The sequence below is a fragment of the Mastigoproctus giganteus genome, chromosome 4 (assembly GCF_048544385.1).
Source record: "Mastigoproctus giganteus isolate SK-2022 chromosome 4, ASM4854438v1, whole genome shotgun sequence".
In the NCBI taxonomy this organism is placed as follows: Eukaryota; Metazoa; Arthropoda; class Arachnida; order Uropygi; family Thelyphonidae; genus Mastigoproctus; species Mastigoproctus giganteus.
Genome location: NC_143578.1, coordinates 184675619 through 184692315, shown reverse-complemented (window position 1 = coordinate 184692315; position 16697 = coordinate 184675619). Strand labels below are relative to the sequence as shown.

The 16697-nt window shown below is 39.6% G+C and overlaps 1 protein-coding gene across 3 annotated transcripts in view; it reads right to left on the bottom strand.

Annotated features, from left to right (window-relative positions):
* LOC150087252 (RUN domain-containing protein 1) overlaps positions 1-16697 on the bottom strand; it is a 295153-nt gene that overhangs the window by 182429 nt on the left and 96027 nt on the right. For all 3 annotated transcript variants that reach the window (XM_090371915.1, XM_090371918.1, XM_090371916.1), the window contains exon 7: positions 4808-4898. In XM_090371915.1, the coding sequence (XP_090228041.1) occupies positions 4808-4898 (91 nt within the window). The remainder of the gene's footprint in view (positions 1-4807; positions 4899-16697) is intronic.

The window sequence follows — 16697 nt, the reverse complement described above, 5'->3', positions numbered from 1 at the left end:
TTGAAAAAGGACAGATTGTGGGAGCTCGACGAGCTGGTGCCTCGATTTCCCAAACGGCTGAACTGGTGGGGTGTTCGAGAGCTGGCGTTGTTAAAGTGTACCAGGACTGGCATCAAAATGATCAAACAACAACCTCACGGCAAAACTGCAAAGGTCAGCAAAATGTTGATGTTAGAGGTGAGCGCCGGGTCCGATGACTTGTACAGGCGAATAGGTGCAGCACTGTTAAAGAGTTGACTACCCAGTACAACACGTGCCAACCTGGAACAATATCTGGCATGACCATGCGTCGCACGTTTGCACATATGAGCTATACCAGCAGATGACCCCTCTTCTACCAAAGTTCATCGATGTAAAAGACTCGCCTGGTGCAAAGAGCATGCAAGTTAAACATTAGAAGACTGGAAGAAGGTGTGCTGGTCAGATGGGTGATGTTATTTACTCCACACCATGGATGGTCATGTACAGATTTGGCGTCAATAACATGAGGTGCTTCATCCATCATGCATGGTATCAAAAGTGCAGACCGGTGGAAGCAGTTGTATGGTGTGGGGCATGTTTCACTGGCAGGAACTTGGACCCATGGTGCATGTGGAACAATGTATCACTGGTCTTCGCTATTGTCAACTGCTTGCCGACTGTGTACACTCCACTATGTTACACTTCTTCCCGAATGGCGATGGCGTCTTCCAAGATGACAATGTGCCAAGCCATCGGGCACTTGATGTGCAGGAATGGTTTGAGGAACACAGTACTGACTTCCAGCATGTCGATTGGCCTCCGAACTCCCCCAATATCAATCCCATAGAGCACTTGTGGGGCACTATGGAAAGGCATATCAGGCATTTGGATACACCAATCACCTCCATACCTGCATTGCTAGCCGCATTACAAGCAACTTGGTTGGCCATACCTCCCGAATGCTTCCAACATCTTGTTGAATCAATGCCACGTCGGATAGCTACTGTACTGAGGGTAAAAGGAAGACCTACGAAGTATTAGATAGATGGTCATAATTCAGCGATCACTCAGTGTATGTGCTAGCTTTGTTTGCAGATTTTGAAGGTGCTTTTGACACCGCTTGGTATGAGAGAATTCTTTACTCATTAAGAAAGATGTTTTTTTTTTTTTTTTTTTTTTTCTTTTATGAAAATCCCAAACACAAAAGGTATCAAAACCTATAGTACTTAGTACCGTGCATGGGTTGAAGGAGAAGTATGGGGGGAGGGGGATGCCGGAAACTTTGCTCTAGAGACTAAACATGGGTTTCACCACTTCAAGCCTCCAATAAGCAAAGTGGTGGTATTTCACTGGTTGATGAAAGTCATCTACCACCTATACTTGTCCTGGTAATTTATATCAAGTAATAGTCAGTTATTTAAGTTATAGACAGGTGGTAATAAGGTCACAGCATTTATCATATAAGAAAATAGTGAAAATAAGATGTCCACAGGGTTTCGTATTGGGCCCTCTGTTCTGGAATTTGGTTTTGAATCAGTGGCTGCATTTAAGAGTGGCTGCATTTAATTAAGTTAATTGTCATAAAATTGCTTTTGCAGATGATCTGGTATTATGCATGCCTGGTAAGTTTAGGAAAGCTGTTGAGGCAAGGGTTGAAATGGTGATTCAGAGCTTTGTATCTGGGACTAATGCAAATAAATTAATTTCATCAACTAAAACGGTTATGATGCTAATGAAAGGTAAATTGGACATAAAATTACATATTTATTACATATATAACAACATAAAATTACAATATTTATTTCGCATGGGGTGAAAAAGAACTTTGTAATAAATATTAACTGAATTTTGTAATAAACAAATATATTTACATAGAAAAGCCTATCCTTTTGCAGGGGAATAGTATGTGCTTTACATAAATGAGTACTTTGTATAAACTGAGTTTGTATTAACGAGATTTTACTGTATTATTATTATTATTATTATTCACTGTTGTAGCTATACGTCTGTCCCCAGGTGATCAAGAAAAATGGTGAAGTCTCACTCATGCTCCTGGAACCAGTCCCACTCCTTGGGACATGCACATTATCCTGATGAAAGTAATTGTTGCAATTGTGCCAGCAACTTAACTGTGGCAGTTATGATGGATCCACTACTGCTCCATCATCAAGCACAGAACAACAAGTACCAAAAATCATCTGACTATGCAACTGTGCATTCTGATATACCTGCTGCACACCACCAATGTTATGCAGTTATTCTGACGCAACCTATTGCCTGCATAATTTTTCCACACTGCTACACGGGAGCACATTACGAAGGTGGCAATTACCCATGATGCTTGAACCAACAAACATGACGTAAACTATCATACCACATTCAAAGTCACTTAGGTCAATACTGAACTCTCTCTCTCTCTCTCTCTCTCTCTCTCTCTCAACAAACATTATCCTGCAGTATCTGATTTCTGCTTTATCTAGCCTAGCAAAGACACACGTTACAGTCTCTGATAGAGGAAGTGTAATCAATTCCTTAAACCAGTGGTGTCCAACCTACTGCCCACAGACCAAATACAGCCCACATGGAAAGTGAACTAAAACAGCATTTTAGAAGTCCGGTGCAGCCATATACACTTATACATAAGCTAAATACACTTATATTCGCATCAATCTTTTCATATTGTGAAATTCTACTATTTTGATATAACTTGTTATGTGATATAAAATTAATGTGATTAAAAAATAATGTGATATAATTGTTATTAATTTGTATCGAATTAAAAAATCATCCTTAAAAATGTTCCAAAAGCAGAAAGTGAATTTGGAGTGTCATGTTTTTATTCGAAGGTGGACTGAAGACTATTTCTTCATTGATGAATACGATGAAAATGCAGTGTGTTTGGAGTGTAAGGATACTGTTACTTTTTGAAGAATATAATTTAAAATGACACTATGATTCCAAGAATAAATCTTATGATCATTATAAAGGAGTGGCAAAAAGAAGTGTTTAAAATTACAAAATGAATTAAGAAAACAACAAAACACACTGAAAACGTATCAGTCAAGAAATTTATCTGCTGTGAGTGCCAGTAAAGCGATCAAGTTGTACATTTGATCGCTTTTGGAAGTCAACCATTCAGTGATGGCAAATTCGTTAAAAGTTGTGGAAGAAATTTGTTTGTTATTTGGTTTTTAGGAGCATTAGCAACTAAGGCCATATTGCTCTGGGTATAGGTGGTGGTCATTCCTTGACCTTTCCGCATCTTCCGTATTTGGTGATCACGGGCTCGAACCCCGGTCTAATCAGGAGCAGCAGTGCATGTGCTACGCACTGCGGACCCTGCCCACCTGGCTATGGAGGCACCGGAAAAAATTTTTCCGGAGAAACGAACAATGACACAAAACATTAGTTTGTCTCGACAAACAATTATGCAAAGATCAGAAGTAATTGGAAAGAATTTGTTCGAACAACTTTCGGAAAACATAAAACAAATGAAATAATTTAATGTGGCACTGGATGACAGTACTGATGTAAATGACACAGCCCCCAACTCCTTATCTTCATACTTGGAATTAATAATAATTTTGTACCAGTTGAAGATTTAGCTGATCTACTGAGTATGCATGGAACAACTACAGATGAAAATCTTTTTGAAAATTTTGGCCAATCTATTGAAAAGTTAGGATTAAATGTTAAAAACCTGGTAGGAGTCACAACTGACGATGCAAAAAATATGATTGGTGTAAACACGGACTCTATGGGTAGAATAACCAAGAAAATGATATGATATATCGCAGCTGAACCTCAGATTGGAATTCACTGCAATTTGCATCAAGAAACTCTGTGTGGGAATGTATTGGATTTCAAACATGTTATGAATGTGGTTTATTTCAACTGTAAATTTTATATCACATCATTAGCATAACTAAAACTGTAATTATACAGGTATTTGTTATTAGTTGTACTTTCACAAATTTCTTTGACAAGTACATTTTAGGCATGATCATGGGCACCAGCAGGATATTTTGAAAGGGGTAACAGGAAAAAAATCTCATTTTCTTCTTATTATTATAATACTTAAGATTATTTCCCCGATTAATATCCCATTTTCTTCTTATAATTAAGATTATTTAAGTATTATTATTAAGATTATTGAAATATAAGATTATTATAATACTTAAACGTTTGATTATAATTTGTATGATTTTTTGCAAATTTTAATCTGCGATTTTGATATCATTAAACTGTGACTGTCAGTAATATGGTTTTTGTGAACTGATCGTATACGGTTAGTATGTGTGTGTGTTTATTCATTAATATGACAAAATATTAACATTATCATACACTGCTTGCATAACTGCAATGTACATGTTCCATGTGTTCAAATAAATTTTTTATGTTTTTTAGTGGCCATTTTGATTACATGAAAAACATTTTTTATTGCAAAAACAGTTTCTGAGATATAGACTATAACTTTGTTTTTTTTAAATACAATCGGTAAGTCAGGATTTTGGCTGTCGGGATTTTGGGTGGCACCATACCCATATAACCCAAGGGTGTCCCTATGATTCAGTTCTGAGTCTTGTATTTTGGAACTTAGTTCTGGAAGAATTCCTGGCAGTGGATACTGACAACATAGACAGGGTCGCATTTGCAGATGACCTAAGTCATCTGCAGATAACAGAAAATCCGGCCACTTGAAATTCATTATATAACAGTTTCAACACATTAAAAAATAATTTATAAAATTTATAAAAGCAAAATCTAGTACTTTAAAAAGATACATGGAACAAAGCATATGCTCTCACTCTAAAACATATTAAAGGTGCATATAAAATTTTAGTACCTTGAAGAAATTCTATAAACCGTTCTAAGTCTGTGATCTGTGTCTTCAACTGACTCACAAGCTGTTCCTTCATTCTTACTGGATTCACCAACTATTAGTAGGTAAATAATTAAAGAAAATTAGTATGTCAGGAAAAGGTTATTAAAGAATAAAGGCAAAATATTCAAAATTGCAGAAATCAATTTATCCGTGAGTCTACATGAGAGAGAGAGAGAGAGAGAGAGAGAGAGAGAGACCGACCAATAAGTTAATTTCTTTTAAATCTCCTCCTCCCCAGTCACTACAGATGGTGACAGCAGCTGTGAAAACTTCACACTTGGGAGACAACAAGCTGGTAAATAAAAGTTCTCTGGGCATTTGTTAGACACAACCACACCCGCCTAATCAGAAAATCACATATTATGCTTCAAAAATCCATCACACAGATTTTCAATGTTCCAGGTATCACTTATGATCGGTTTTGCATTCTGCACCACACAAGTTGATGATGTGCACTGTGCCACTGCTTTCTTATAAAATCTTATACCATGCAGCTTTTTTGTCACCTTCCTTAACTCCTAGTTGCCAGTAATCGATGAGTAATCCCCACAAATCATTCTTCTAAGCATCTCTAAACCCAAACATTTCCAGCTGTAGTAGCATGACGATATTTCCATTTATTGATTAGATCAGCGACTGTTAATCGAGTGCTGCAATGTTGATTCAATGGGCACAAACAGATTGACATTGGACATCACTAATCTCAAATACTTATCTACCATATTTATTTCCTTGATTTGTTTACTACAGTTAGTTTTAAACCTATTTCTGTTATGTGGATGGCAAGTAAAGTTAATTCTATCCAAATCGAGGATTTATGGATGCATTCAGTATAATATTTTTTCTGTGTGTGTGTGTTTATAGTACAGGTAGGGCAAAGCATCATTTTTTTTTCACAGAAATTAGCAAACTGGATTTCTTACAAAATGAACTGATCACATAGTATACAGTGGAAGCCCTTCACTGGAAGCGGCCTTGGTATTGCACTATTCTAAATAAAAAACTCTCCTCCAAGGGAGAAGGAAATTGCTATTTATTTAAAATGTATACTTCTCCATTTGAGCAGTGCATTTTATTTAGAACAGTGCAATGCCTAAGCAACTTGTGGTGAAGGGCCTCTAAGATCAGTGCAATGTATTACACTGCACTGTACATTAGTAAACCAAGTTTGCTCATTGCAACATACAAAATGAGGCTTTGCACTATTAGTAGAATAATGTTCTATAACTCTCATAGCATGATGATTGTTTTCCTAAATTTATATCAGTTTTAATCAATTTTAGATAAAAATATTTCACAACATAAGAAATAATGAAAATATGGCAGGCCCAGTGAATGCCATGTGGCAACCTGCAGAGCTAAACCCAACCTGAAGTATTTCTGTTATTTGTTTGATAATGTTTCAAGTTATAGCTCAGTTTGCTTCAATTACAACGGGGAACATATTGTGCAAAAAGGATAGATGGAACAGGACCAGGATATGTCTGCCAGGGGCAAAGGTTGATGATGTTGTAGAGCAGATATCATCTTTTACAGCAGCTCTGAAAACTTCACACTTGGGAGACAACAAGATGGTAAATAAAAGTAAATAAAATACAAAATAAAAGGAAGGTGACAAAAAAGCTGCATGGTATAAGATTTTATAAGAAAGCAGTGGCACAGTGCACATCATCAAATTGTCTGGTACAGAATGCAAAACTGATCATAAGTGATACCTGGAACATTTAAAATCTGTGTTGTGGATTTTTGAAGCACGATATGTGGTTTTCTGATTAGGTGGCTGTGTTTGATATTGTTGTACACGTTAGCACTAATAATATTAAAGAGTAGAAGACCGTTGGAATTACAGTGCAATCCCGCTAATCCGAACCCCGGTAATCCGAACGTCCGTCTAATCCGAACACGTTTCGGTCAGCGGAGAGGAAATTTTTTAGTTCGCAAAATATATGTTAAATACGTTAAATTTAAATGGTATTAAATGGTACAAAGACATTTAGAATTCCACAAAAAAAAATTGTATTTTATTGTAGTACTGTACTAATACAAAATTAATAAATCAGTGTTTGACATGGCCTATTAAAACTACAGATCAATACTTGTACATCAAAACAGGAACAAAAGCCATTTTTCAGAAGTAACAAACTCTGTTAATTTCTTTTGACGTAACGATGAAAATCAATTAGAAGATGCTATTTTTTTGCCACCGGTTACACTCTCCCACAGCTCAGCAACCCAATATACAACATCTTTTAAGTTCACTTGTTTCATTTTCTCATGTAAAGAAGTGAATTGGTGTTATCTTCTATCAAGGACCTAAGATATTTCTTTCTGTATGCAAGCTTGATAGACTGTAACACCCCCTGGTCCATGGGCTGTAATAACGGTGTTACATTAGGCGATAAGAAAGCTGCCTTTATATCCCCTGATGTAAACTCGGAAACGTCTGGGTGGGATGGCGCATTGTCTATGAGGAGAATGGCGCGAGGTGGCAAATCATTTTCATTGCTGAAACGTTTCACTGCTGAGACAAATCGATTATGAAACCACTCAATGAAAAGCTGTCCGTTCATCCAAGCTTTTTTTTGACTTTTGTAATGAACTGGAAGATTGTTAATGTTCATATTTTTAAAAGCGCTCTCGGCTTCGCTGATTTAATGATCATCATCAAAGGTAGCTTGTGATTTCCTGAAGCATTACTTCAAGCTATCAACGTCACTCACTCCTTATTCATTTTAAAATCTGGGGTACGTTATTCGGCTAATCAGAAATTCTGCTACTCCGAACAGGGCTCGGTCCCAATTAGTTCGGACTAGCGGGAGTCCAGTGTACTTAACAAGTACAAGTCAATGCTGAAAAAAAGCCGTGAGTTAGGGTTGAATTTGAAAGTGTCTGCAATTCTGCCCAGACACGATAGGAGGAAGCATATGATGAGAGCTTTGTTGATTAATTCGGCCCTGGAGAGATTGTGCAAGGCTCAAGGGGTAGAATTTTTCTCAGAATATAGATAGATAGATATATATATTTTTATTTTTTTTATTTAAACATGAACAATAGATACATTTTCAGCAAAATCTATTTACATTCTATGTACATTGGCGAAAAAAAAAAAAAAAAAAAATTTTTAAATAAAAACATTTCAACATTTTAACTTCAGGAATTAAGAAACAGTTTCTGTGCATTGGATCAGTCTCATATTTCACACATTGAAAGTGATGGACTCTTCAGTGATGGTGAAGAGGTGACCCGCCACTGTTCCATTCACTGTTAAGATGATCGAGAGTTTCTGGTCGTTTACAGTGGAATTCGAGCAGAAGTCTGCTCTGCAACTTCCTCCGTAGGCTCCACTTGAGATGTTGCGTTGACTTGTTGACGGGAGGTACGTCGTCACTGCTTCTTGTGTGCTTCAAATAGAAGTTGTAAATGACTGCCTTGGCAGCGATGAATAAGTAGTTACAACTGGTGTGTTTTGTCTGCTCAGAGTGGAGTAGGTACCAGTAGTCCTCCTGAGTGTGGGCGTGGTTGCAGGCAAGCTCTGCTGCATCCAAAGCGTATTTGATTAGTTCCTTGTTTACAGGGCACACCAGGTGTGTGTGTGTGTGTTCCAGGATACCTGGAGTGGCGCAGAAGAGGCAGTAGTTTGAGGTGTGTAACCCGAAGATTTGTAGCTTGACTGGGGTAGGAAGGATGTTGTGCCACAGTCTCCACTGGATGTCTGTGTCCGATTTGGAACATTTAGTTCTGTATGGAAGGTTCCATTGAAAGTTAGATGGTGGCTTGTAGTGAGTGGAGAGGGGTACAGGGAGAGCTTGGCAGGTGGATGATGGGAAAATCATGGCTGCATGCGAGACATGATTAGTTGATAGACTTTTTTGGAGGGTGCAGGAGACAAGGGTACCGTGTCTTCTGGTGATGTGATGACGAAGGTCAGCATAGGTGAGGATCTGGTCATATTCCCAATCCCTTTAGCTGTAGTGATATCTGGAAAAGCTTGTGCAATCGCTGATTTTAGATGTCTGTGTTGCTGCTTTGCATTTATGGTTTTAATGGTCAAGGGTTCTGATTCTTCCCATTCAAGGCTTGGTGTTAGGAGGTCGCTTATGGTTCTTATTCCTGCCCAGTTCCATGTAGGAAAGAAGAGAATATCATCAGTGCAAGGTCTATTATTCTTTTATTGTAGAAGAGCAGTTCTGAAAGTATTGCGGGAAGGGATGTTCCCTTAAGAATATGGTGAAGGTTTAGCTTTTTCCAGCAGTGCAGTGCATCTTTACAGACGGGCAATATTTCGAGTGGTGATGGTGCCATATCCATTCTCAATATTGTTGAAAGAGATAGTCCTCTAGTGGCTGTTGCTAGTAGTAGTTTATCAGTAGTGATGGAATGTGGGTATTTCATTTGCAGTGTCTTAAGAAGAAAGGTGATCTGGAATGCTCTGATCTTGTCATCAAGAGAGACCAACCCCCATGAGTGAGCGGCTGGCTGAGTTTGGAACAGGACATCCAGTTGGTTCTGTTCCAAAGGAAGCTTCAGACAGATGCCTGGATTTGGTGCAGGAAGTCAACAGGTGGAGTGAGAACTTTTAAGGTGTGCCAGAGAATGCTTGCTGCCATCTGATTGACCACAAGCACTCTTCCTCTCAGCGAATATGTGCCGCACATGCTACTCCGTTTCCCCGAGTACTCTGTTGAAACAACTCAGCAATTCGGGCCAGTTCTTCTGGGAGAAAAGGAGACAAAACGCACATGCTGTACACAGTACCCTTCACGGTTACAAGCCAGGGGTTAAACAACAATGGAAATTCTTATTAATTTTTAATTATTATTTTCAGATAATACATTTTGTATTGCCTGAAAATAATAATATTATGACTACATTTTAAATAATATTTTCTGTTTATACTCTGGGGTGACCAAACAGTCAGAGGAGTTCACAAGATAGACAGAATACAAGAAACAGCACCGTATTCAGCAGTCACGGGCTTGAACCCGGTCACTCAAGGCATGTGTACTTATGCACCCGTGCGCCTTGCCGAGGTACATACCTAGATATTTCTATCCCTTGCTGGACCATGTGCATTGGATAGGGGAGTCTGTTTTGGTTTTTCAGTTGCCAGCCCAAAGGCCGCTTGGTTTTTCAGTTGCCAGCCCAAACGCCTGATGCTTGAGCATAGAGATCACGAGCCTTCTGAATGTCTTCAAATTCGCTCTCATGGCGTATTGCAATTGTGACGTCATCTGATTATGCTGAATGGGTTATCTGGTAGCAGCATTTGTTGGGATTGTAGACTGGTGGAAATTTTATTAAGGAATGGTTCTATGGCAATTGTGTAGAGTTGCCCAGAGAGTGGGCAGCCTTGTTTTATCCCTCTGGAATATAGAAAGTGGCAGGTGAGCTAGTTTTTCAGTTTCAAGCAGAATTTAGCTTCCTTGTATAGCAGATGGATTGTTCTGATGATATAGGATCCATATCAGAAAGCTTTCAAGGTTTGAAAAAGGTAGCTGTGTTCAATGCTGTTGAAAGCCTTTTCCTGGTCAAGGCTAATAAGTGCTAGGAGTTCTCTTTGGCTGTTTGCATTGCAGAGGAGGTCATGGATCAGATGAAGATTGTCGTGAATCGATCTTCCAGGTGCTGTGTATGTTTGTTGGTGATTGATGATATCAGGGAGAATGCATTTTAATCTATTGGCGATGGCTTTGGAAATAATTCTACAGTCCGTATTCATTAAGGAAATTGGGCTCCAGTTTTGTAGGTTGGTGCAATCCCCTTTCTTGGGAATCAGTCGAACAACAGAGGTGGTGACCGAACCTGATAGTCCATGGGACTGGGCTTCTTCAAGCATTCGAAAAAGTAGCACTCCAAATTGATCCCAAAACGTTTGGAAGAATTCAGTTCGTCCAAACCTGATGATCTATTTGTGGAAAGGGCTTTGCATGCTGCTGCTGTTAGTCCTTGTAGGGTGATTGGTTCCTCCATACTGCATTGGGCCATATGGGATATTTTTTTAAGTCCTGAAAGGATTTCCTTGGTTGCTTTTGTAGAGGTTTCTTGGGAATTGTAAATTTCTCTATAAAATCTTGTTACTTCAGAGAAGATTTCCTCTGGGTCTTAAGTGATGTTTCCATCTTGCAGCAGAATGGCAGTGATGGTGACTGCTTTGTGATGTCTGCATTTTAATGAGAAAGTATTTGGCCGGAGCATCAGAAAGATTTGTGGGTGTATCTTGATCTCAGTAGGGCACCTTTTGCAGAGTGTTCTAAGTGGGTTTGTATGGCTTGTAGTGTTGGCTGATGGGCCTCACTATCAGGTGAAAGATTCTTCAGTCTTTGCTCAAGTTGATAGAGGTTATTACGCTTTTGTTGACTTTTCCGATGGCTGTAGGTTTGAGAGAATGATTTCAGTTGATTTTTAAATCTAGGCCACCACGTGTTCATGGGCTCCAATCTGTCTTTGGATTGGGCAAGATTGGATATCAGATCTTGAAGCTTAGAGATGTATTCCCTGTTTTGAAGAAGGCTATTGTTGAACGTCCAATAAGAACCTCCACTTTTGAAGTGATTGTGTGAGAAGGAGAGCTGTAATTTGATAAAGGAGTGATCTGAGATATAAGATGGCAAATGTGCAATGCTTCTGACCAGCGGAATGGTTTGTTTTGGGATGTAGTATCTGTCCAGTCGGGCTTGGTAAGGTAGTCTTCCAGATGCTGTATTTGCTGATCTCCAGGTGTAGGACTTTTCTTCTGGGTGCCGGTGTCTAAATGCATTGACCAGTTCATTGCTGTTTATCAAGGCCTGCAGGTCGTTGATTAATGTTGTGCAGTGCTCAGTGCATTGCGCTCTGTCCATTTCTGGGTCAAGGGTGCAGTTGAAGTCACCAGTAAGAATGGTGTTCCTGATCTATAGTAGGGTGATGGCTTTGTATGAAGTTGGTTATTTGAATAGCAAGTCTGTCCTGCTGTGGCATGTATATGTTAAAAAGGTGAAGGGTTTCTTTCTGGGGTGTATCCAGGAGGGCATAAATTGCATAGCCAGAAATCTCTGTTATCACACTGAGCTTACAGGCAGACTTATGATAAATGCCAATACTCACTCCTACTCTATGATGTAGTTGGGTTGTAGAATGATGGAATGCATATGGCCAATCTGCCCGTTTCAAGGATGGCCTTATGTCTGCTTTAATATTTGTTTCTTGTAGGAAGAGTTGGTCGGCATGATGTCGTTGGACCTGGTGAATGGCCAGCTTATTGTGCAATGTAGAGGCCCATCCTCTTGCACTAAGTGAAAGCATGCTAAGTGTCATCATTATCTGTAGGAATAAAGGTAAGGGGTTTTGCAAGTTTTGGAGCTGTTAGCATCCTGATTGATGGTATTGCTGTCCAAGCCTGTTAATCAAGTAGTACAGGTGCTTGGATCTATTCACATCTGCCCTGTTTTTTTTTTTTTTTTTCCTTTTAGTTTAAAACACAGGTCCTTAAGTTGTGAGATAAGCTCTGGTATGTTAGTGGTGAACTTCAGAGCTGTCCAGCTTGTGGGGAGTCACGTACTTCCCGTAGAAAGGAGCGTAGTTTTTCCACAGTTAGATAGCTGTTAGCATAGGGAAAATTGCTTTCCCCTCTCCTCGTCCTCTGAATCATGGGAATCATGGTTGTTCTCTTCTTCGGTCCCCAGAAATTCAAGTTCTTCATTTGAGTTGTTGGTGGTTTCTACCTGCTTATTTATTTCCATACTTGATGGTATGATGGGCTTATTTGGGATCTAAGCATTTGACTTCTGTGGTATTCTGTATTTATTTTCATCCTTCCTGTTGTTTTGGTTAGCAGTTGGCTCTTTTCCTACCAGAGTATACATTGTCTTCTTCTGTTTTGTGACTTTGGGTATGGATTGCCTTGAGGGTTGATTCCGAGAAAACCCTCTTGTTTCGGTTGGTGGGTCTTCCGAAAGGGAGTGTGTCCTTGTCCTCTGTGATCTTTGAATTTTCTTTTTCTGACGTGCTTGGTGTGGGAAACATCTCAGACTGTTTGATGGTTTCTTCTGTATCCCCATTGTTTCCAACAGCCAGACTGCTTTGTGGACCAGGCCTGACCCCGGTTGGTGCCACCTGAATTTCAGTATTACTTTCAGAGGAGTTAGAGATATGCAGGCAGTTTTTCCTGATGTAGCCCTCTTCATGGAAGAAGAAACACTGAGAGGAAATGGAGGTATAAAGGTGTAAGTGATTCTGCTTAAATCGGTGTTGATGAGTTTTGGGATGTTGTTTGCTGCATCATTGTTGGCGAAGTGTGGGGGCTCACATCTGGTGAGTATGGGCTTGGCACACCCAGGGTCCTGAGCTGGATATCATCATTCTTCTTTTTCTTGGTGATTCCCTTTTGACTCTCTCTCTCTCTCTCTCTCAGGGTAATTCGGTAATTTTTTTTTTTGGCTGATGCTGCATAAGCCTCAGGCTTCCTTGCACCATATAGCTAATAATAATAATAATAATAATAATAATAATAAAGTGCATAAGTGCTTGCCTGTAGTAGCTTTTTATATGCGAAAATTCTGGTTTCGTGGTTGCCTGCAGAAAGCGTGCATATTTTCCCGGTAACAGATCTGTATTTGGATAAAAATTACTCTGAGAAATTGATAAGAAATTTCAGGTGGGACATCATTTGGTATTGTAACTTTCATTGGTGCCAAGGCAATTGGCACCACTTCCAGGTGATGAAGACCAATGTCTATTCTGTTTTGCAGGATAATTTGCACCCAGGAGGGGTGGCTGAAGTACACCTGCACGGTTCCTGCCACACAGGAGGTACAAGTAATATTTTTCGGTGGTACTTTCTCTGCGACCGCTGTAAGGTATGCAAAGATTACTATTCCATCATCTTCCCTAGAAGTAATAGCGGTTGCTTCATATGTTGGAGCATTGTTCAACCATGTATGTCCTATTGTGGGTCACGAGAGAGGGATATTCGCTAGTGGCAAGCATAATCCATTAGATACGGCATTAGCATAAGTATTAACAGTTACTGACCTTTTGGACCTTGATTGTTTGTTTGTTTGTTTATGGGCTTTACAGTGCAAAGAGCAGCAAGGCCATAATGCACCTAACTATGGTAATGTTAAATACACAGTTTATGTATATAAATGTTGAAGTTCACACTGCATTGTACAGTTGTATCTGTTTAAGGAATGAAAAAATTTTGTTCACGTGGAGTATCGGCCAGAAGGTCGGCAATACTGAAAGAGGTGTTCGTCCTGGAAAAAGAGGTAAACATAGCTTGTTGGTCACTATTGTATTTGGGGCAATCAATGAGTACATGTTGAACAGTGAGCTGAGTGTTGCAATTTGTACACAGTGATGGATCAGTACCTGCAAGAAGATAAAGATGTGTCAGATGCGTATGGCCTAGTCATAGTCGGGCTAATACGACTTCTTCATGCCTGTTTTCATGTATATTGGATTTCCAAGGTTGGAGATGTTTCTTTATACGGAGTAGTTTGTTCTCAACTTGACTTTGCCAGATGTGTTGCCATTTTTTCAAGACGCCGCTTCTTTATAATTAACTTGTAGTCTGTGATCGGTACACTAAACGATTCATCTATAGGATCTATAGCAGTTTTCGCAGCTAGATCAGAACGTTCATTTCCAGAAATTCCCACATGACCACTTTATACAGAGTAGTTTGTTCTCAACTTGACTTTGCCAGATGTGTTGCCATTTTTCAAGACACCGCTTCTTTATAATTGACTTGTAGTCTGTAATCAGTACACTAAACGGTTCATCTATAGCAGTTTTCGCAGCTAGATCAGCACGTTCATTTCCAGAAATTCCCACATGACCAGTGATCCAACAAAAGATGACTTTTTGTTTCTTCCTATTTAGCTTAGTCATGGTATTTGAAATCTGTATGAGTAAGGGGTTATCGTGATTTTTATTCTGCTGTATAGCTTGGATAGCACTAATGGAGTCTGTATTTATCACACTGTTCAATATATTTGTTGATAAGGTGAAATTTAACACTATGAAGTAGCACAGAGTTCTGCAGTGCAGCTGCTGCATTCAACGGGAAGTTTCTTGGCTATGGTAAGGTTGGGAAAAACTGTTGCTGCACCAACATGGGTGTCAGTTTTAGATCCATCCATGTAGATTGGCATGTACTCTGCATGCTGGGCAATGCGGCATGAATTTGCAGTATGTTCTGTTGGGATAAGGTGTGTTTCCCCAATGATGTGAGTGACAGGTTGCACAGCAGTATCTGATACATCCAAGGTGGAGCTGTCCGAGAAATAGTAGGCTGTAACGTGCTAAGGTCAATTTGCCAGTCACTGAGCAGGGAATGTAGGCGTATCCCTGTTGATGGGTTTTTAGATGGATAGGCTCTGTAAAGGTTCTCCCATTTGGGCGAGAAAAGTCCATTCCAAGTAGGGTTGCCTAGTTTCCTTTTAACCTTTGCTGCATAGTTTAACAGAAGCATTTCTCTGCATAAATGTAAAGAGGTTTCAGTTGCATCAGCATATGAGCTCTGAACTGGCGATGTACGGAATGCCCTAGTGCAAGCCGGAGAGAACTGTGGTGTACGGGGTCAAGCCAACGTAAGGCACTTGGCCTAGAAGAGCTGTAGACCACACAGCCGTAGTCTAGACATGACCGTATTAATGCATGATACAAATGCAGTAGCGTGTAACGGTCGTCTCCCCATCTTGTGCCAGATAGTACCCTTAAGATGTTAAGTTTCTTAAGGCAAGTAATCTGGAGCTCTTTTATATGTTCGAGGTGGCTAAAGTTTTTGGTCTAGAACCACACCAAGAAAGCAGACACTGCGAATCACTGGGATCATTTGATGTTCTAGGTGAAGTTCTGGGTCTGGATGTAGGTTACGCTTCCTACAGAAGTGTATCCCGACAGTCTTTTGTGGTGAGAGGAGTAAACCATTTTTTTGGGACCATTTTACAACTTTGTTGATGGCACCTTGCAACTGTCTTTCTACCATTCGCATATTAGGTGAATGGCAGGAGATACTGAAGTCATCAGCATACAGAGTAGTGGACACTGTCTGTGGTAGATCCTGTGTTATGGAGTTCATTGTTATGTTAAATAGGGTGGCACTTAGTACTGAACATTGTGGGACCCCTTCTTCCTGGATAAAACTGGTTGTCGATTCTAACTTGAAATGAGCGACGATAGAGGAAGTTTCTGATAAATTTTGGCAGGTGTCAGCATAGTCCTAGATCGTATAGGTTTCGCATTATACCATAACTTCAAGCTGTGTCAAACGCTTTTTTCTATGTCAAAGAGAACCATGACATAGTGTTCTGGTCTTTTCGTACAAAAGCATCACAGATGCTTATTTCTGCCCTGATGAGTAAGTCAAGAGTGGATCTGCCTTCACAGAAACCACATTGTATTGGGTTAAGAAGGTTGTTTTGGACTAGAAACCAGGTCAGGTGGGCACTGATAATTTCACATGGTCTTTCATTTCGCTCAAAGCGTTTCACAATTTCATATTTTTTCTCTATCGACAGAGGCTTACTGGTCATAAGCCTTACAGGGGAAACCCCGGTTGGCCGGAGGCTTGTGTGATTTTGGCCATAAACCATAGTATGAGGCCACTATTAATTTTCCCGGGTAAGAATTTTTGACCCAATCCGCCTCTGTTTATCGATATTGCTTTTCTTTTACTCTCTGAATCTGCAGTGTCTTCACCAGGACGCTTCCTTTTCACACCTTTTAAGTATTTTACTCATTTTCAGGGAATAAAGCACAATTACAAACGAGGAGGCATGCTTGATATACATAAACAAAGCTGCGTGCGTGTAGCAACTGAATAAACAACACCGTAAAGGCAGAGATACACTATTAACACGTCATATTT